This window comes from Coccinella septempunctata, chromosome 5 (assembly GCF_907165205.1).
Source record: "Coccinella septempunctata chromosome 5, icCocSept1.1, whole genome shotgun sequence".
Taxonomy (NCBI): Eukaryota; Metazoa; Arthropoda; class Insecta; order Coleoptera; family Coccinellidae; genus Coccinella; species Coccinella septempunctata.
Genome location: NC_058193.1, coordinates 36,245,297 through 36,265,706, shown reverse-complemented (window position 1 = coordinate 36,265,706; position 20,410 = coordinate 36,245,297). Strand labels below are relative to the sequence as shown.

Below are 20,410 nucleotides of genomic sequence, written 5' to 3'. Positions count from 1 at the left end.
TAATTAATTAATATAAGGTATTAGTTAATATTCGAAAAAAACGCCAAAAGCGGTTCCCTGATATGTGTTGTGCACTCTGTTATCTGTGGTGTTGTGGAATGGATTTCTGTGTGGATCTGTGATTGTGAAGTTAACCTTATTTTATTTGTTTTGAAGAATCGATAATAATTATTCAATTTCAATTTATTTATTGGATACATTTGAAGATTTACTCCCCATGATGTGACTAATTATGTGCTTGTAAATAATTTTTCATTGGATTCGATATTATTGACCATATCATGATATCCCAACAACCGATAGTTAAGGGTTCTGCCCAACAAGATACTATAAAAGAGGTGCATTCTTTCTTGATTAATGCTCAGAAATTAGACCAATGTAATTTAATTGAATTAACAAAAACTGCTTTGTGTTTATTGAAGACTTTACCATCAATTCGTGGATCTGTGTTCGAATACTTCAGTAAAATATTCACTTTGGCATCATCGAGATACATTGTGGGAATAGAAGTGAGTTCACTTGCAACCAAATCATTGTCTCATCATTCACGCTTTTTGTTTTTAGAATGAAATCAAAACTGGACAAGTACCAACACCGTCAGAAACTGATGAAACAATTGTTTCTGAAATACATTCATTTATGGTCAATTTGATTTGTGATTCTCCGGAATCTTGGTCTCCTATTATAAGTACATGGTCCTTAGAGTTATTGGGAGAAATATCCTCAAATTTTTCTACTAGAACTCATATTAGTTCTGGTGCAGGTAATTCTTTTATAGAAGCAACCAAGAAAGACAGCTGATCTTTACTTATGTTTTTAGTTCTCAATGAAACATTACAACTTTGGATGGGATGCAGAGCAACAAGAACCTTAGTTGATATTAACACAAAATGTCTTTCTAGTTTGATGTACTCTGATACAGAGGCATGCATCAATGCTTTGTTAGGTAACTGTTGTTGATTAATTGATCTGAAATGAATTATACGTATATTTTCTTGTAGAAACTTCAGTGAAACATTCTCCAAATTTTGACTGGGTTGTGGCGCATGTAGGCAGTTGTTTTCCAAATACTGTGATAACGAGGGTGCTGTCATGTGGCCTCAAAGATTTTTGCAAAAATAAATTCTACGAGCAGGGCTGTAATTCTCCTAAACTTAAGTCTGTAGTTGGTATATTAGGCCATTTGGCAGGAAGTCATGCAAATGATATTAGAGCTGCAATTGTGGAAATGTTTCAGGTAAAAAAATTGATTTAAATTGTGCAAGAAAAGTATTTTTTATTGATAAATAACAAATATATGGTAGTAATTCAATAATGAACATTAAACATAAATATCATCAATCATCATCCTTAGAATGAATGTCATAAATTGATTTCATCCATAACTCTGGTTTATCATAACCTAGATCTTCTGGAAAATCGCACCCCAGTTCTAGAACGACTGGTCCTACTTCCTGGCATATATAGGGATAAAATTCTTTAACCTTATCACCACATTTATCTTTCACCATTTCCAAGAATCTGACTGTCAGCGCGTAATCATTTATTCGCCTACATGCCATCAGTGCAGCAATAATAATCTTGGGATCGGGAACTGCATCATAACCGGCTAAATCATTCATGCCTTGTCTGATATCCCAGCCATCGATATCAATTCTATTGAAAAAACAGACGTACTTACAAATATACTCTTCTGGAGTTTCGCTCATGGCGACTCCATGATATATATTCCTTTTTTTGGGTAAGAGGATTTGAGTGAATGTATTTAAGATTCTTCTCGATGAATTGAGAAGAGACATCGTGATTTTTTGGCAATAAAGACTTCGCAATTCTAATTGTAGTCAATTTGACTAGAGGCAAAATGTCACTCCTGGTTTCCCTGGATATTTCTTGATTGAATTAAGTTTATGTTACTATGATTTTAATTTTTGTTTTAATTTGGTCTTGAAGCTGTGTGAATTATTTGACTTTTTTTTCAGTGGAGTTTGGAGCCTTATCAAATAGGCGATCCTGAGAAGTCGCTAAAAAAGAGTACTGTACCTTTCATTTTGCAGTTATCTTATTTATCTTCCACACTATTATCATCGATTTGCAGTAACTTAAAAGAAATAAGTAGGTATTCCAGTTATCTTTGAGTTTACAAATTCATGCCAATTTTTGTTCTAGTCAGTATTAACGTTATTGAAAGCTTTTATGTTTTCACTGAAGATTGGTGTAAGTACTTTGGAACAGCAGAAACAATTGAGGTTGGTGTTTCTTACAGTATTCATGTTCATCTTCAGGTATTTGAGAGTTTGATAATTATTTTCTTCATACTTTTAGGATCTTGTTATGACACTCATTTTACAATGCAATACAGGGGGAGTACAGATTGTTAGATTACTTCTGGAATGTATAACTAATGAAAACTGGACATTAGCTGGTAGTATTGTGAGTGGTATCAAGGAAAAATGTGGAAAACTATTATGTAAATACTTTTAGCTTTATTTTTTTTGATCAGTCCAAAAAATTTTTATCATCTGTTGAATATTTCTATTTTTCAATTTTCAGCTACTCTCTTGGTAGAAATAGACATGTCACTAAGATTTAAGAACCCTATCAACTTGGTGAATTCGTTCAGTCAAGATTTGAATGAAATCAATAGGTTATTGTTGAGTAAACACAAAATCGAATATATGACAGCATCTCGACTTGTAGTATTCTTAGGTAACACTCTTTCAATATCGACTCAATTTATACTCTGAATTTGAATGAATTTTCTGACACATAATGATTTCAGGAAGGAATGATCCCTCAATTCTAATAAATTCAGTTACTTTCATCATGCTGAATTCCCAAGTCCCTGAACATTTGGCCCTCCTCATCAAGATTTTAACACACGAGTTTGTTGATAAGACGAAGTCACCGTATTGCGACGATGGAGGGTATTTAGGGATAGTATTGAACCAAATACTCAGTAAAGACATTCAGAAATTTTTCATATCGAATCAGGAAACCATCGATTTGTCTCAAATGTGGGAAAATTTGTTATTGCTGCTGAAGTGAGTGGACTTGAAATTTTTTTAAGCCTTTCTTGAATGCTTTAAATAATTTTTTTTTCAGGTGGGAAAAAAGTGAGAAGGTAATGATGCTCAAGGGGCAAATGATATCGAGAGCAATCTATGCGAATTTAGAAACTATAACATCGGTGTTTGGCAGTGAAATACATCACATGCATGTAATTGCGGAATTGCTTGATAAATTAGAGATACCATCAACTAATACTCCTCTCACGTTGAACACTCCGGTTATTTTAAATTTGACCCAATCTACTGTCAACTATTTCTTTGCCTGCTGCGCCAGTCATGGTAAGTAGCATTTTGAGTTCAAAATTTTGTCTAGCATTAAATACTTAACCTGATTAAAAAACAATTACATTTTCCAGATGGTGGAAATAAAATAAGAGGATTCAGGAAAGTCTGCTCCATATTGAAAAGACTCTGCGTTTTCTCCAAAGTTGCCAAAGTCTTGGCTCTGAGGGAACTGTTGGAACGAGCTCTATTCCGAAGCGATAACGTTCTGTTTGGAGCTGTGAATACTGAAAATTACACTAGCGAGAACTCGAAAAAGTTATTACTGAAGCAAAACAAAAAAATTGTATGTAATGTCAATTCTAATGTTATCACAACCAAAAAAATATTTTTATTTTTTAGAGTAAAACTATTCCTTTAACCAAGCATTCATCCGTGTTCAATGGTGGCATTATTGGGGGTGGAAAGAGGAAATTCGAACAGCCGGAAGAATTGCCTGCCGAAGTGGTGTCTTCTAATATTTCCGAACTGATTAATACGATTAGGGCATGCTGCACGCTTCCAAATGAGGCAGACGCCAAGTATTGTGATTTATCCTTGGAGAGTGTGACATTAGTTTCACTTTTACTCGTACAATTTGTCAGCCCAGACGTGATGTACAATGGACTTCCATGGCCAGAAGAAGAGTTTTCAAAGGTTAGTCAATATTCACTTATATATCGAGGAAGGATTTTACGAATGGATATTACTCGATTATTAGGAGTTTATGGGTCTCTTAGCCGTGGTTTTTACGTTATTTCACTTCACGTTTCGCTTATAACTGTGTTAGGCATCTTCAGAGGAAGATTAAGTCTCACCAGGTCAGCGAAGTTCTCAACTCTGAAATCCTGAAATATCTCTAGGGATACTACTCAATTGCAAAGTATTTAGGTTCAACCTGCGTGGATCATTTCAGTTTTAGTTCTTCAGGTCGTGTTTTTTAGGTCACCGTTGAACGAGACCTGATTATCACGAAATTCTTCAAAATGATGCCGTTACTGTGGGAACTCCTGAATTTCGTGGGAGTGTACCGCCCAGCCCTATGTTACTGTTCCGTCTTGCTCAGAGCGCTCACTGCTATTCTGATTCATCAGTGGCGTAGCATGGGCGATAAAAGCAAAACTAATGCCACCCACCATTATAATAATCTCTTGGAAAATACGATTAGGGTTGTTGACATAATGGCCCTCGGACAGTTACTTCCCCCGCCGCTGTCGAGCATCAGAGAAGTCTTTCCGCATTTGAAATCTTTTGAAGTAAGTTTTGATGTACCTAACAACATATACCATTTTTCATTCAGATTGCCTTTTAAAGTATGAATAACCTAATTTTCCATATAATTTGTATCTGTTTAGATTGTGGCGATTTTGAAAGATGGAATATGGTTTTATATGAGAGATCATGTTCCATCTCCTGCTCTGTTCACCGTGGATAGTAACGGAATACATTGGAGAGATCCATCGATAGCTAGACCTCAGGATATTTATACAAACTCTCTCCGAATCATTTTACAGAGGAATATCAAGTCTCTAGGGAATGTGTATTCGAAAATGTTCATCAATATAGCGAAATAAGGATCAATTGTACAAATTTAATATAAAATCTGTTTTTTAGAAGCACTCGAGGTAGGTTTTTTTGAGAATTCAAGTTTTTTGTAAATATGTATTTTATTAATTGAAAATTTTATAAATATTTAATGATAAACTTATATTTCATTGTCTTGTTCTTTATACAAGCATATTTTCACCCATTGAATTTCAAGGATTGTGAAAATTAATCTTCAAATTCATGAATTCCTTGTCGGTCAAGAAGTGCCACTGATACCCCAATATTTGTGAAACTTCTTGCTCGACCAGCTTGTAAGATCGACTGTTCATTTTCAACCAACCGCAGAATTCGTCGGTCCATTCTTGATTCCTTGGCCAGTCGTTTCGGATTATGACTGCTTTACCCCTGATGTAGAGGTGCCTCAAGTTCTTTCCGGTGAATGCCAGAAGGAGTACAGTCGACGTGGATATTCTCTCTGTAACCACCTTAAAAAATAGTGTTTCAGCAATTTTCAAGAATGATATATGTTCAACTCACTAGAGTCGCGATATATGGACATTCTCTCAGCAACAGCATCAAACTGGCGTCGATTCTGTGGAAGAAAGACTTTTCCGACCAAAACCTAGGAATATTCATGTGTCCGTATGTGGTCAAGGTATTTTTATACAATTCTATTGCTAATACTAACTGATTGATGTCGACCTGAAACACATTGCTCAGAGGTAATAGTCAACCTGAGGTAGAAAAAATCTCACCCCAATATGAGGCGAATTGTAGAGCACCGTTTGAACTGGAGCGCCGTGTTGCCAAATCAGTGGCTTTGCCTTCATAGATTCTAACCTCAAATGTACTCTCAGCGAGGGATTGTTCTGGCTGGCAATTTTCCAGACTTTTTGTGATACGGATTTCATACTACCATCGTTTGGGGTGTATCGGTTCTGAATTATGTGGAGATGTTTCAAATTCGTGTAGCCCAATAGTTCAACACTGTCTTCACCCAGATTTTGGGGACTTATTTTGAGAACCTAGAAGTTTGAAGGGTACTTACCTATGAGTACGAGAATTAATCATAAGATATTATATATCTTGCAGTAGGTTATGGTGGGTTTATGCAGGGTAACTGAGATCTCTGTAAGGGACCAATCTAATTGGCAGATGGATCTCACGTGATCTCCATCTGTCCTCTATATAAACCCATCATTAAAACGTTCCGGAGAAACACATTTCTATGTAAAAAAGAGAAATGGAAAGTTATCCAAAAAGCGCAACTTACTTTCAAGTTGATGAATACTCCTATATGCAACAGAGGGTATTGCACTTTTGTAGCATTAACAACGGTCAAATATTCGAGTTTATCATAGCAGTTCTGACACACTTCATCCAATAAATATTGCGCTTCTCTCGGGTCCAGCATCAAATCGATGAGTTCAAGACTTGTTAGTCTTGTAAGGTTGTTCATCAATCTTTTCAAAGCAGCTAATTGCTTTCCCCCCGTCCCAAAACTTTTTGTTTCATCCCTGCTAATCATGTTGCAGGGAAATGTATACTTCAGCGACCTTATGTTACTTCCAATTCCCTTCTTAATGTTTTCCGCTTTGTTTTCGCTATTTTCCAAGTACCAAGATACCATGTTTATGAATTCGTAAAGGTTGAAGAAATTCATCATCGGTTCAATTTTCAATCTCCTGAAATTCTTCCCCACTGCACACAGGCACATTTGGGTCCTTACGTGATCTAAAACATACTGAAAATGTGTGTTAGACGATTTGAAGCGAGGAAGATGATCGAAAAACTAATTATACTGCTGAATTTCATTTTTATCGAATTGTTGATGAATTTTTCACCTGCCATCCTGAGTAATAATTAAACCTTCCTCTTGTTAGCGTGTTGTCTTCCAAAACAAATTCGGACCAGGCACGTGGCAGGTGGAAGGCTCTGTACCATGATCTGCATACCAGACTGGCGTAGTACTTTTCTCTTATAGAAAGATATGAGAAAATTTCTTCTAGTAATAGATCGGGAAGTTCGTTCCATTTGGAGTACTCGTGATTGGCATCAGTTTCTTGGTTGTCTTCTTCAATATCTATATAAACCGCTGGAAATAAATAAACGTTCTAGATTTTTTTTGGTACAGGCCATGCCACAGGGAGTAGTAGATGTCTACCTTTTTTCAGTTATTGAGTCTACCTATCTAAGTTGATGAAATATCTCAGTAAGCCTTTTTGCAGGTTTCAGTCCTAAAAAGCAACTTGGACAATAGTACTATTGTCGCAATATTCATTAATGTAGGCATATCAAAAAAATCTTTGCGCTAGTTTCAAAATTTATTATGTAATCAAATCACTGTTTTCATCTATTTTCTCTAGTTGAATAAAGTAAATGATGTTTTCCACTGAAGTTGTGAAGTATCATCAACAGTTGTAAAATTTCACGATTTTTTTATGAAATGTTGGTTGATACTCAACCTTCTCTGAATGTAACATGCACTATCATCTACTCTGTCTCACCACAAAATGAAAGTTTAATGGGTGTTTTGTTAATTCAACATGATAGAGTGCAAGTTGTGATTCATACACAAAAAATACCTTTAGTTCCGGTATCTTTTGATTTGTACAACTGCGTCCATAACTCGTGCGAGAAATGGTGGTGCTTCTCACGTTTGTAAAAAGTGTTAGTAGGACCTGCGAATTCAGATGCATTAATAACGGTCGAAATACCTTCGAATACTGTTATATCGACACCACAACAGGCCAAAACTCCAAAACTACTTCTTCAGTACCTTCGTCGTTCTCGTCAACTTTCCAGCATCCCTGATGCATTTTTTCTTTGTGTTGATACCGGTAAAAACGTAATTGAATATGAAAACATTATGTAAGGAGCAAGTCCTAATTATAGTTTGGTCCGCGGTTATAAATAAACCCTTTCGCATTTGTTTTGCCGAGAATTTTCATGGAAACCATCTCTCGCTTCTGTTTTGCAGTCGATTGATATTTTTATGAAAAAAAACTCTCTCATTTTTTTCTTTTTTGATAAGCACCAAACAAATCTCAAATTTCTCTTTACTTTGAGTAGGTATATAAACTCAACTATTATTACTACAAATCTAACACGAAACTATGAAACTTTTCTGAATCTTCCATCTAGATTCTAGAAAGACCTATTTATGATAAGGTTCTACTCTTAAATAAAGTTGCTAATTGTCTCCTAGTTTCGCAAAGTGTAGTTAGTAGAGTCTGGAATCGTTATCATTTAAGTGGAAGTGTTGCATATACTCATGTTGGGTCGAAAAGCAAGAGCTACAATCGTCGCACAAGATCGGCTAAACAGTTCTGGTCAAACAATCCGGAATAGGTTGCATAGCTTGTATTTTGGGAGTATCTATTGTCTTATTAAGGGGGTGGGTGCATATTGTTGGTTGTTGTATAAAAAAAACCCGATTGAGAAAATTTTATACTTTATTAACATAAATTTTAAACGAATTTTCATATCGAGAACATCAACAAAGGTAAGAGATATCTATAGAAAATATTCAACAAACACATCATTATTATCTGTATCTACCAGAATACATATAACATAAAATTGATTTAAATTTTATCATGATTAGAATAAGGTCATGCAGTTCTGGAGGGAGGGAGGATATTCTCCATGCTGTCCTGAAGACTGAATTTGTTGGGAAGATTGTACAGCAGCCATTGCCATAGACACTGGAGTGCTGGATGGATGATAGGGTACCTAAACATTTTTTACCAATTACAAGAGGAAAATTCTGCTGGAAGATTTATTATCTACGTATTTGATGGATACTTACAGAAGAATTATGATGAAATCGTGGATCCAGCATCATGGCTGCTGCAACAGCTGCTGCAGTTGAAGTTGCCGTCGAGTGATTGGCCCTGGAAAGCATATGGTGATTCACAAGATTATTATTGTGATGCTGAGATCCCCGTTGATTATGTCCCGTGTTCAAGATTTGGTTATGCAAATTGTGGGAGTGATTGTGGTGATGGAAATCGGCCGGATCAGCGAAGTGGTGGTAGTTGGAGTTCAAGGTTGGAAGATTATTTCCTGAAAGAAAAAATCAAGCATTCTTTTATTTCATTCGAATTATAAAAACGTTTGCACCTGCTGAAGACGAAGGATGGCTCTGATGGTGCATTATGAGATCCTGAATTTCGCTATTCAAAGGTTGGGATCCATTCGAAGAAGTTGTGTTCGTTGACTGTGAGAAATTTATGCCGTTGGAATTCGTAGAAGTGGGGGAATCGGAATTGGCCTGAAATATTCAGTTTTGAATCGAATGAAAGAGGTTTCATGCTTCGATATACCTGTGATTTAGGCCTAGTAGAGCTGATATTGTTGTTATTCCTCATTGGACGAGCCTTGTAAGGAACTTTAGCTGAGGCATTCTCTCCATGATGTCTTGTGAAATGCTCTTTCAGTTTGTCCCTTCTCGAACTTGCATAGTCGCAGTTAGAGCACTTAAACGGCTTCTCCTCCAGATGGATTCTTTCATGGCGAACAAGATGCGATTTTTCCATGAAACCACGTCCACAAATACCGCAAGAATGAGGCCTAACACCGTTATGGCTCTTAACATGACTAGCTAACTGATTTTTTTTCGACGTTGAATACTTACAATGAAGATAAGAACAACGATATAAGTCTCCTAAAACGATTTAATACAATTTAAAAGTCAAATGGATATTTTGTTTATAGAAATTACTAAAAAGCTTACTTAAAACACATTCCAAATGAAAGGAAAGCCGTTCTCTGAAAAATAAAATAAAAAAGAAGAAAATGAAAAATTTAATACAAAAAAAAAACACATACAACAAATGTGAACAATCAGTCAAGAAATACCTGCGTGAATTCTTTTATGTGCGATCATATGGCTTAAAAATTTCGTATGGAAGCCACAGCTATCACAAGTCAGTGTTTTCTCATTGGTGTGAGTCAACATATGGGTCTCAAGACTCTGTTTGAAACGGAAAGTTTTAGTGCAGCTGTCACATTTATAGGACTTTTCTGGAGTGTGAACTTTGAGGTGCGACACGAAGTTCTGTTTCTGACGGCATTTGAAAGAGCAAAAGGTGCATTGAAATATCGATTCCTCAAGATGTTGAGAACGATGCGCTATCAGTTTCGATATTTGGTCCGTAGTTGTTTCACCTTGAAAAATCAGATGATCTTCTACTGAACAAACTTATGTTTTGAAAAATTACTCACAATAATCACATTTGAAAGGTGGTCCACTGAAATGTGTCTTCATGTGGTTCAAATAGTCCCCGTGATACTGACAAACAAAAGAACAAATTCCACATTTATATGTCACATCTTTAGAGTGGCTCAAGGCTAAGTGTTGTTCCAACAACAAACTATCGTTTATTGAAGCGAAACAAATCGGACACTTAATTCCAATTTTTTCCTCAGTATTTTCTAAAATAATCAAAGCAAAATTTTTTATTGGAATCATATGTATTATAAATATTTACCTTCTGCCTCTTCCTCCAATTCTTTCAAAATATATTTATTTTTCTTGCAGCTGAGCATTTTCAACGCTGCTATTCGTAAACTTGGCCTTAATCCAAAAAGCATCAACTTCTTGAGTATTAATTGTTTTCTATTCTTCAACCTCAGTTTCACTCTAACCGGCATTATTTGATTTTGAGGAAGAGCTTCTGGTTTTTCACTAACGTTAACTTTTTCCGATTTCGAGTTCGGTTCATTTCCCTTTTCTGGAGGTGTCTGAAAAATAACAAATAAAAAAGGAAAATTCTATCACTGGAAACTCTCTCTCACTTGACCGAATCTGGGGTGTAAAGCATCGTATCTAGTCTTGAAATTGGACAACATCCAATTATTCTGAAACAAATAATCTAAAAATCGATAAGTACATAGATCACTTCTGTTATATAAAATGCAGGTGTCTAAATGTTTGAAGACTTCTACAGGTTCTAGAACATGGGTTGGGAAGCATTTGATAAGCCTGTCAAATTCCTTTTCTCTCTTCTCCACATCTACTAACACCCATTGTGAAAGTACTGTAAGGGCTTTTGTAGTTGATAACATAAAACACTGTAAATATATTACCATGAGGTTGTTCAGACAAATTAGAATATTTACAAATTACCTTAGTTTCGAAAAAGTCTTTTAGTTGGAAGGACGCTAACTGCATAATCTCTTCACCTTTACAAACTTCATCAATATGCGTAACGATCCAGTTTTCCACTATATTTCCAAGATGTTTCAATTTGAACCTTTTTGTCAAAAAGTATGTGAAGAGACAATTATCTATATTCAATTTTGTTCCTAAGAACTCAATGCAGTATTCTATAACTTTGTTTAATACAAAATGATCAGCTAACTTAAGGAGTTCTTCCACATTTGAATGCTCCACCATTATTTCTCCAGTATACATGTAATTCACTATCGAATTAAATATTTCACTATTCAAACAGTTTATCGTTAACTGTTCCCTCATTATTTTATGATGCTTCAATATGGAATTGAAGTAAGGTGAGCTACATGCTAAGACAATACGATGAGCTTTAATAATCTTATTGTTTACATATAACGTTATATCGCAAAAACGACTAGATTTCTTTTGGTCATACAGTTTTTGAAATAATGTAGATGATAACTCTGAACACACAAAATTCATTGTGCAGTTTTCCTCCATTTTCAATGTAAATTTTTGATTTTAGTGATTCATCCTTAACAGCAATTCCTAGAAGACGTTCGGTGTTGAAATCTTCGACCACATATTTACATTTTCTTAACTGTACACCTTGGAAATTTTCCCAATTTCCCGAAATTTTCCAACATCTATGTCCATTATGAACTGTCACATGAAATGAAGGAGCCCTTTTTCCTCCCTGCGATTCTTTTTATGAAAATGGAACAATTATTATGAAACATTCAATGTAGAATTACTGAATTGAAAGAAAATGATAATACTTTTTGAAATTAAAATTGAGTGTTTATAATTTTGTTGAGTTGGCAACATTGTAAGTTAGTTCGGAAAAGTCTTCCTCGGAAAAACTCCAGTGGAGGGGATTGTCAATGTGACAGCTAATCAGAGGTTGGGAAATTGTTAATGGGTGTTTTCAAGACGGTCAAATTGGGAAAAAATCAACCTTAAATCATGTCTCATCAAACAGGAATACATGGTATGTTAATGAAAATTTTATATCGAAAATGTTCAAATGATAATTTAATTGCAGCAAATGAAGAATTAAAGAAGTACTTTGCCAAATCTAGAAACGCCAACGTTCGGGTTATAAAAGTTTCGATAAAGAACGGTTAGTCAAAAATACAAATTTTAAATTGTAGTATTTAAATGATATGAATTTTAGAGGAGTTAACCCTTGATGGGCACCACTCTGTGAAAAGTAATTGGGAGAACGATTATGATAAATTCGTTTTGCCTCTAATTGAAGATGATCAACCTTGCTATATTTTATATAGGTAATATATAACCCGCAACTTTACTCTCGAAAATAGGAGTAAACCTAACATAAAAGTATTTCAATATGTTACGCCAAAAAAACAATAACATAGATAACATTGCATATATGTAAATATACAGCTGATGAAAAAAAGTGCATCTTTAATTGATTTAATCAATTAACACTTACTCTTCACTTTAAAGGTTTGATTCCAAAGTTGATAAGAACTATGAATGGCTTTTTATTAGTTGGTCACCAGACACTGCCCCCATTAGGCAAAAAATGCTTTATGCATCAACAAAGGCTACTTTAAAGCAAGAATTTGGTTCGGCACAAATTAAGGAAGATTTACACGGTACTGTCAAGGTATTCTAGAGTGAAAGGGAGAAAATATTGAACTAAATCAATTTCTATTTTAGAGTGAAATAACATTGGAGGGGTACCACAAGCATAATAAAAATGCCATTGCTCCTGCACCACTAACTTCGAGGGAAGAAGAATTGCAGGAATTGAAAAAGTCTGAAGTCCACACAGACTATAGCGTCGATAGTAAACAGCAAACATTGGGCGGAGTGGCATTTCCCTTAACAAAATCTGCGAAAAATGCTATCGAGGAGTTGCTAAATGGACAGCATAATTATGTGCAATTCAAAATTGGTCTGTATCCATATGATCAACTTTTATATAATCTGTATTGATGATATTTTTTTATTTTAGATATGGATAATGAGGAAATAGATGTAAGTTCTACAGACACTGTTTCTATTGAAAAATTGCCGTCAAAAGTTCCTGAGGATAGTGCTCGCTATCATTTATTCAATTTTGATCACTCCCACGAAGGGGAACGTTTAGTATCAACAGGTATTAATTTTAGGATTTTGAAGAATTTTGAGAATATTATTGTTACTCTTTCTTTTTCAGTATTTATTTATTCTATGCCTGGATATAATTGCCCAATCAGAGAAAGAATGTTATATTCTAGTTGTAAAAATCCACTGATCCAAACAATAAGCAACATAGGTCTAGATATAGTTAAAAAGGTAATTTAAAATATGAGTTTGCTTTTCATCTTATATTAATTATTGTTTCTGCAGATCGAAATAGATTCTGGTGCCGAGCTTGCAGGAAACTTCCTATATGATGAAATTCATCCTACTAAGAGCCATCATCTTCCCAAGTTTGCAAAACCGAAAGGGCCACCTAACCGCGGTCCCAGAAGGATGACTAAACCGCAACAGTCTTGAACAAATCCCAGTCAGCCGAAAGCAAATCGTTTAGAAATGTGTGTTTATGATCAATTTTATGTCCCGACTCGTCTGATTTACTTTGAATCGAAAATTGTGTTGCCAGTTCACTAAATCAATGTTCGTTATACTTGGGTTCTCATATATATATAAAGCTTTTTGATTTTTAAATATCTGAAGAATTATTTTTATACAATATTTTGGAAAAAATTGCTCAAAACAAATAAATCAGTATTCATTATGTGTTTTTGTGAGAATGAGTGTGTTATTACTTCAACATAATTGGTCGATTTTTAAACTATTTTGGTTCTTGAAAATTGGCCGAAAATCACAAATGAAAAGAAGGTTAAACTTTGTCATGTATTTAATCATACTTTATCACAATCAACAATTCATTATTCATGATTTTAAATCATATATTCATTGGTGGAATGTAAGAGATGAAGGATAAATAAAGAAGATAACATAACTAATTCATAACATTCAAAAATAAGTATGATGACTTCACCACATAAGTCATTACCAATTTATACTTGAGGAAATCCTGAAAATTCAAGAATCACATTTTCCTACCCTACTTCTACAATATGAAGAAAAAAATATACACAAAGCTTAAGACAACATGAATAAATACTTCAAAAATAACCAATTTCTTCACCAACCATTTCAAACCAACTTAAATATGTTGATTCTCAGTGAATATCACATTTTCAAGTTTTCATAGGTGAGAAACAGGATTTCTATCCTAACTATAAGCTCTCTTTTTGGATTGGATGCATCATGCAAATACATCATGTTGAAACATGAATGAGTCAAGTTGAATGTAATACGAATTTTGGAGGAATGTTTTTTGGAAACCCCTGGTTAATAGCATCAAATGCACATTTATCACAGTGAGGAATAAACAAACATGAATTATTTGAGATGAATTCACATCAAAAGACATATCTCCACTTTTCTCACGATAACAGTTCGGAGTCCAAAATATCTTTCAATTAAGATCTCTGTTCTTCAAATTAAGCTCATATCTTAACGACAGCCAGGTAAGGTACTCGGAGGTTGGTAACAGACAGCGCTGGCGTGACCAGATCTTCCAGCTGTTAAGCATACACCATCAGTCCATTCGTTTTTGATGGGGTCGTAAATTTCAACACTATTCGAGAAATTCGAACCGTCGTATCCTCCTGAAACAATGAAACCAGACAAATTAAAACTTCCTTATTAGACGGGAATTCAATAGTTTACCTATAGCATAAATCTTGCAGTCTAGAACGGTTACACTCAATGCGCTCCTCGCTTTTTTCATTGGTGCTACAAACATCCATTCTCCTTTTTCTGTATCATATCTTTCAACCTGATTCAGTTGTCTCGTTCCGTCATAACCACCAATCACAAAAATGTATTGGTTAATAGCTGCTACACCTGTAAGGAAAGCACACAATATATTCATAACTATTAAGTTATCTCGACAATTATTTGTACCTGCTCCACTTCTGGGAATGTGCATCGGATTGATCATTGTCCACTCATCATTTTCTGGATGATAGCATTCCGCTGAATTATGCCTGTTGGTACCGTCGTAGCCCCCTATGGCATATAAGAGCCTGTTGACTACGGCTACACCCAAGGCTAGCCTGTTGTAATGCATAGACTTAACAGGAGCCCATTTGTCTGTATCAGGGTCATAACTGCAATCAAAATAAGACAATTTTTCTAAAAATTCGCCTCACGGAATGACATCTATGACACATGACATAAGTTTGACAAATGACATTTCGGATTATCTTACCATTCAACTGAGTTGAGATATTTGGATCCTTCACTTCCTCCTACAGCATAAAGTAGTCCATCCATGACAGCCACGCCTACCCTATTCCTTGGTACCGACATTGGGCTACAAACTCTCCATTGGTCTTTAACCGGGTTGTATCTTTCTACCCAATCAGAGTCGTAACTCTGAGTAGGGGATGTATTTCTTCCTCCAACAGCGTAGAACATACCCTGAGAAAGGAATGAATTCAAAATTCTATATAAAACTTGTACTGAAAGGGTTTTTACTTTCAGGAAAGCTCCACCAAGACCTGATCTCGGTATGGTCAACGAATCCATCTTCTTCCAAGTCTTGTTATCTACATTGAAGCCTTCCACGATATCTAAAGACTGCCTCAAGTAACCTCCTGTCACATATATCACCCTTGGAATACATGGTGTTCTCTCTTTTTCTTTTGTGCGTTTATGTAGCGTGAGGTCCTTGAAAATAATATTAATAAAGTAACAACGGAAACTGAATGAAATGAAAAACTAGCGAACTTCAGTCACCTTGAATATTTTTGCTAGATATTCCTTGCAAGCAGGAGCCTTCTTTATGAATTCGCAATTTTTCATTTGGTCGTTCAGAAACTTAGGAGGCAAGAATTGGCAACGAACTGCACTTAGAATGATCTCCATCTCGTTCTGTCTATTCGGGTTATACTCGACCCATTTCAAAACTGCGTTGTACACTTCTTTCTCCTCCTGGACATTCAGCTCGTCTTTCCTTATCAGCCTAATTAATTCTGAAGAATTCAATTGAAAAAATTCTTCTTCCTGTGCTACCTACTAAGAAATGGTCATAGACTGTGGTATTGGGTATAAGCATTGCGACAAACCTCACGAAAATGTCTTTCGATATACGTGTTGGCTTTTCTGTAGAGACTCAAACAACCGTGATTTTCAGCGAAGTTCGCTATTCCAATTGCGTTGCTTGGGTCCAGTTGCTTTTCGAGGAAATCACAGCACGCTTCAATGACATTGGTCACCTAGAAAGACACAGATCAACATTGTACATGATCCTGAAAGTCCTATTTTATAAACTTACTTGAAACATCGCTGCGGCTGGTAGCAACTGACACACAATGTTCTCTGTAACTTTCATTTTCCCCGTGTATATGAAATGTATCAATATCTTCATGGCTGTAGGGGACACCCCTTCCAGTTTCACAGTTTTATTATCGCATTCTTTCAGGCCTCCGGTGAACATTGCTTTGAAATACGGACTGGCTGCGGCTAATACAACCCTGTGTGCGTGGAATTTTTCAGTTCCCACTTCTAGGACAACGTCCGTGAGCATCTGATGGAACCGCATCAGTTCCATAGCCTAAAAAAAGCTTCATTTTATATTATTGCGAAAAATTTTAGGTTTTTGCTCACTTTCATGGCCTCTTTGATGTATCCTATCATTTGGAACTCCAGTTCTGCATTGTCGCATTGGCCAGATGTACACTGTACCAAAAATTTATCTTCCTTGTCCATTTTCATTCTGAGGAAAAAGCGACAGGCTCAATCATACAAGTTTTTTTGGTAAAAATTTTCATAATTGCATTTCAAGGTCGGTGAGCGATTCAAGAGTAATCATAATTTGAATCCTTTTCCAAAAATATGATCAAATCTAATGGAATTTCATGTTCTGGAGGAAAAGGTAACGTTCATTTACTGTAGATTTGTCTCAATTTTTAATCAGCACTCTACTTAAAGTTTTTAGTGTACCCTGACCTTGCCCATTGCCTAAAATTACGCAATAAATCTTTTTTTTTCTTGGTAAAGATTTCCATAGTCCGAAAAAATTTTCTGGAAATTTTGTCCATCATTCCAAATAAAAAATTTATTTAAGAACAAGTAATATCAATATCATTCTTCGTCAGAGACTGATAAAACATAATTTTATGTGAAGATTGTGGTTAAGCCCTAAATGCGTAATGTAAATTTCTGATTATACCTTTAAATCGACGTATTATAAAATAAACACAGAGCCAAATAGAAGGTCAAGGTTCGACATTAACAAAAAACCACTCGAATTTAAACTAATAAAATTGGATACATTATTCCCAGAAAATGCTACGTAAATAAGAAACTTTTCACTCACTTCAAAGGATCGGTAGATAATCGATAGATTTGCGGAGAATTATTGAGGTGAACCTCCTTCGCGATACCTGACTAATAGATGAAGTTTCAATGCACTAATAATAATTTTGATAATAAACAGCACTCATCATGAAATCACCAAAATAATGATTCACGAAACAGCGCAACGCGTGGTGGTACATATTAGATATGTAAATTTCTCTAATCCGACTGATGATGTAAAAAAATCGATCGTAGGAGAGGCCTACTTCATTTTTCCTATCATGAGATATTTTTCGGTTTCCAAGTGTAAGTAAACTCCATGACAAGACACTTTGAGTGCAAATATTTGGCGAACAGAATAAACAGTCTATTGATAAATGCTGCAAAACTTTATATATCGACTCCATCAGTCCTAGACAAGATTTTCTATATAGTTTTCTCCTTCAACTTATCGACTATAAGCCATATTCAAATAGGAAAGGAGATAAAAGAATAAATCACAACTTCAATCAAAACTTTGTAGCCAAACTTAAAACTTGGACCCTTGTTACTATTTAGTGTAGACGGTCCTCCATATGAAAAATAAGAAAATTTGAAATCCTTGCAGCCGATCTTTATGAGTGAATGTAATATAGCAGTGGGCGTTGAAATATATCATCGCATTTGGCAGATTCCAATGATTTTTTGGAAACTTAGAAGAACGCCACAATGTTACAATCATTCATAAAGACCTCTGCATATTTGTTATGATAGAAATTGAAAATACATTTCGTTTATCTACAGTCATATGAATTTCACGCAACTTGTGGTTACTCTTTCTTTCCCAATCAAGTTCGATGACTGGCGATAGTTACAGTCAAGGTGCGACGAGCTTGAAAAGTTTGGGTTCTTGTTTGAAAAGAGCATAGTCATCCCATATTTCGCAAGTCATTCTCCAGTTCGAATGATATGGGTCTAGTTATGTTAGTTATGGCATCCACTAACAACCAATTTAGCCCAAATTTGAAGGTCAAGATAATGCAATTTCCATCGAGAGTATAGACCGAATGATATAATCGAATGATGTTTCCATGGATTCAAGTTGAACTCAACACAAAATGTTTCAAAATATAAATATTATCCACGGCCATTCAACTATATCAAGCAGTGATAATTTTATTGGGAAATAATATGTATCATAAATAAAATGATCGAAAAAAATACGGAACCGTAACAAAAGAGGGGCGAAATAACATGTCACGAGACACTTCGCATACAAGATCGACAAAAAGTAAAGAATTCGTACAAATAATAAGAATTTATTTCTCTGTAATGTTATCCAGTCAAATAAGCGTGAGGAGGCAGCTTATTTTCACGTGCATGACACTGCGTAAAAATCATTCACGCGATTTGCGTCTAATAAAATATGACAATGCATTTTTCAATCTTATCTCATTCCATCAATAATAATAATACTTAAATAAACAAGAGTTTACGTGCGCAATAGTTGTCAAGTGTATGTTGATTTTTCACACACCAAATTTCCACTGGTACGAAAAATAACTTAGTTTTTGTATAAAAAGTGTGTACATTAGGTCCATTACCATTTTGTGAAAGATGGAACTTGCTGAGAATAAAAAGTTGATAAAATGTGCATAGGTGAATGACATAGGGGCGCGCACATTTAAATTATTTGCGAAATAGCAATTTTCGTGTACTCACTGAACTTGCCGGTATATTTAGAAGTGAACAATGATCTGAGGTGATGCGAAACTATTTTTTTGGAATTTTATCGATTTTCCATGTACGATTCGCTAACGGAAAAATGATCAAATTAATAACACGCGTGTTTAAATTTTTTCGCAAATTTGGAATCGATCAGAGCGAAGCGCAAAAATTTGGAATCCCAAGAAAATTCCTTATCTCAGACACTTTTGCTTATGCAAACACACTTAAATTTTTGTTTACCCAAATACTTCTGGAAACTTTTATCAACAAAGATAATGAACTTCGCTAAGTGTATCCGTATAATTTAGATAGTTAACACGTTGAGCGCCATCAAAATATCGATATATTTTCTTGTGGGGCCAAATATTTTGTGTCGATATTTTGTTTTGCTCTTATATCATATAGATAATCCCTTTGATCAGATTTTCCCTAAAAGTGCAATATCGCCTGATATCAAGAATATTGATGAGCGATCCCACGGGACCGCTCTGCTCCCCAGAAATTTAGAAACGCACAGCAGATGCTGTACAGGTGAAATTTGTCGAGTCCAATCTCCTTATTATAACCATAACAACACCTGTTCAATTTTTTTCGAATAAAAATTCGAAAAAAAATACTACTTAAAAGTAGTCGTAAATTCCAAAACAGCGGTCCCTACGGACCGCCGTGGTCCTACAAGTAAGACTATCAGCGGTCCCTATGGACCGCTGTGGCGCTCAACGTGTTAATAGATTGTTTTGAATGCGGGAAAGTTAGGGAATGAGATTTTTCTTCACCAAAGGGGATTCCCAGCAAATATTTTGGAGACCAATTTTCAAAGAGTGGACTGGGGAATCTATTAAGCATATAGTTGATAGAGGTACAATAATTATACCTGGTACGAAACTTTTAATAAACATTGTTTTTATACTTACCAATTAAATGATGTAATTATAATTAGAAGAATATTTTCACAGCCACTTTATAATTTTTCAACTCGCAATATAAAATTTAAAACCATGTTGGAGCATTGTGAATTAATTTGAAGCAGAAGAGAAAAATGCCGATCGGAAAACTATATTTCCAGTAATTTCTATACTGTATTCAACAATCATCACGAATTCCCAAGTAATATGTGAATAACAAATTTCCTTCAGCTTTCCACATGCATTATCGGGAAAACACACTAAACGTCAAGTCAACTAAAGGACTGGTCGTGTCGTCTGTCATGTAAAATCAGCTGTTTGACATACAGTGTTACCATCACAGG

At 35.2% G+C, this 20,410-nt stretch overlaps 6 protein-coding genes across 7 annotated transcripts; 2 read left to right on the top strand and 4 right to left on the bottom strand.

The window, feature by feature from the left end:
- Nucleotides 1-106: 106 nt before the first annotated feature.
- Nucleotides 107-5,037, top strand: LOC123313512 (integrator complex subunit 5). Its single transcript, XM_044898428.1, has 14 exons — nt 107-509; nt 565-763; nt 821-946; nt 1,002-1,237; nt 1,980-2,112; nt 2,167-2,246; nt 2,323-2,467; nt 2,551-2,706; nt 2,780-3,041; nt 3,103-3,347; nt 3,425-3,636; nt 3,693-3,986; nt 4,274-4,585; nt 4,685-5,037. Exons 1-14 carry the CDS (start codon nt 282-284, stop codon nt 4,901-4,903), a joined length of 2,847 nt encoding a protein of 948 aa, XP_044754363.1. The 5' UTR covers nt 107-281; the 3' UTR covers nt 4,904-5,037.
- Nucleotides 1,247-1,881, bottom strand: LOC123313519 (cytochrome c oxidase subunit 5A, mitochondrial-like). The gene has a single exon (XM_044898435.1). It carries the CDS (start codon nt 1,797-1,799, stop codon nt 1,338-1,340), a length of 462 nt encoding a protein of 153 aa, XP_044754370.1. The 5' UTR covers nt 1,800-1,881; the 3' UTR covers nt 1,247-1,337.
- On the bottom strand, nt 4,985-7,792 carry LOC123313515. Its single transcript, XM_044898432.1, has 7 exons — nt 7,657-7,792; nt 7,463-7,558; nt 6,722-6,972; nt 6,151-6,621; nt 5,633-5,902; nt 5,415-5,579; nt 4,985-5,362 (listed from the first exon to the last, which is right to left on the bottom strand). Exons 1-7 carry the CDS (start codon nt 7,694-7,696, stop codon nt 5,087-5,089), a joined length of 1,569 nt encoding a protein of 522 aa, XP_044754367.1. The 5' UTR covers nt 7,697-7,792; the 3' UTR covers nt 4,985-5,086.
- Nucleotides 7,793-8,319: 527 nt separating this feature from the next.
- On the bottom strand, nt 8,320-11,801 carry LOC123313513 (zinc finger protein 271-like). The gene is made up of 9 exons (XM_044898429.1): nt 11,011-11,801; nt 10,680-10,955; nt 10,373-10,625; nt 10,107-10,316; nt 9,741-10,049; nt 9,206-9,546; nt 9,003-9,153; nt 8,689-8,945; nt 8,320-8,612 (listed from the first exon to the last, which is right to left on the bottom strand). The coding sequence occupies exons 1-9, from the start codon at nt 11,557-11,559 to the stop codon at nt 8,481-8,483; spliced, it is 2,478 nt and encodes an 825-aa protein (XP_044754364.1). The 5' UTR covers nt 11,560-11,801; the 3' UTR covers nt 8,320-8,480.
- An 88-nt stretch (nt 11,802-11,889) lies between these two features.
- Nucleotides 11,890-13,813, top strand: LOC123313517 (twinfilin). Its single transcript, XM_044898434.1, has 8 exons — nt 11,890-12,049; nt 12,104-12,181; nt 12,236-12,347; nt 12,532-12,694; nt 12,748-12,985; nt 13,046-13,189; nt 13,250-13,368; nt 13,423-13,813. The coding sequence occupies exons 1-8, from the start codon at nt 12,025-12,027 to the stop codon at nt 13,570-13,572; spliced, it is 1,029 nt and encodes a 342-aa protein (XP_044754369.1). The 5' UTR covers nt 11,890-12,024; the 3' UTR covers nt 13,573-13,813.
- Nucleotides 13,814-13,918: 105 nt separating this feature from the next.
- On the bottom strand, nt 13,919-20,363 carry LOC123313514 (kelch-like ECH-associated protein 1). 2 transcript variants are annotated; one of them, XM_044898430.1, is made up of 10 exons: nt 20,076-20,363; nt 16,762-16,870; nt 16,430-16,708; nt 16,221-16,370; nt 15,892-16,167; nt 15,631-15,822; nt 15,362-15,573; nt 15,055-15,260; nt 14,818-14,994; nt 13,919-14,756 (listed from the first exon to the last, which is right to left on the bottom strand). In XM_044898430.1, the coding sequence occupies exons 2-10, from the start codon at nt 16,867-16,869 to the stop codon at nt 14,602-14,604; spliced, it is 1,755 nt and encodes a 584-aa protein (XP_044754365.1). In that variant the 5' UTR covers nt 16,870; nt 20,076-20,363; the 3' UTR covers nt 13,919-14,601. The 2 variants fall into 2 exon arrangements, with proteins under 2 accessions (XP_044754365.1, XP_044754366.1); XM_044898431.1 differs by lacking the exon at nt 20,076-20,363 and adding an exon at nt 17,474-17,625.
- Between the last annotated feature and the right edge of the window lie 47 nt (nt 20,364-20,410).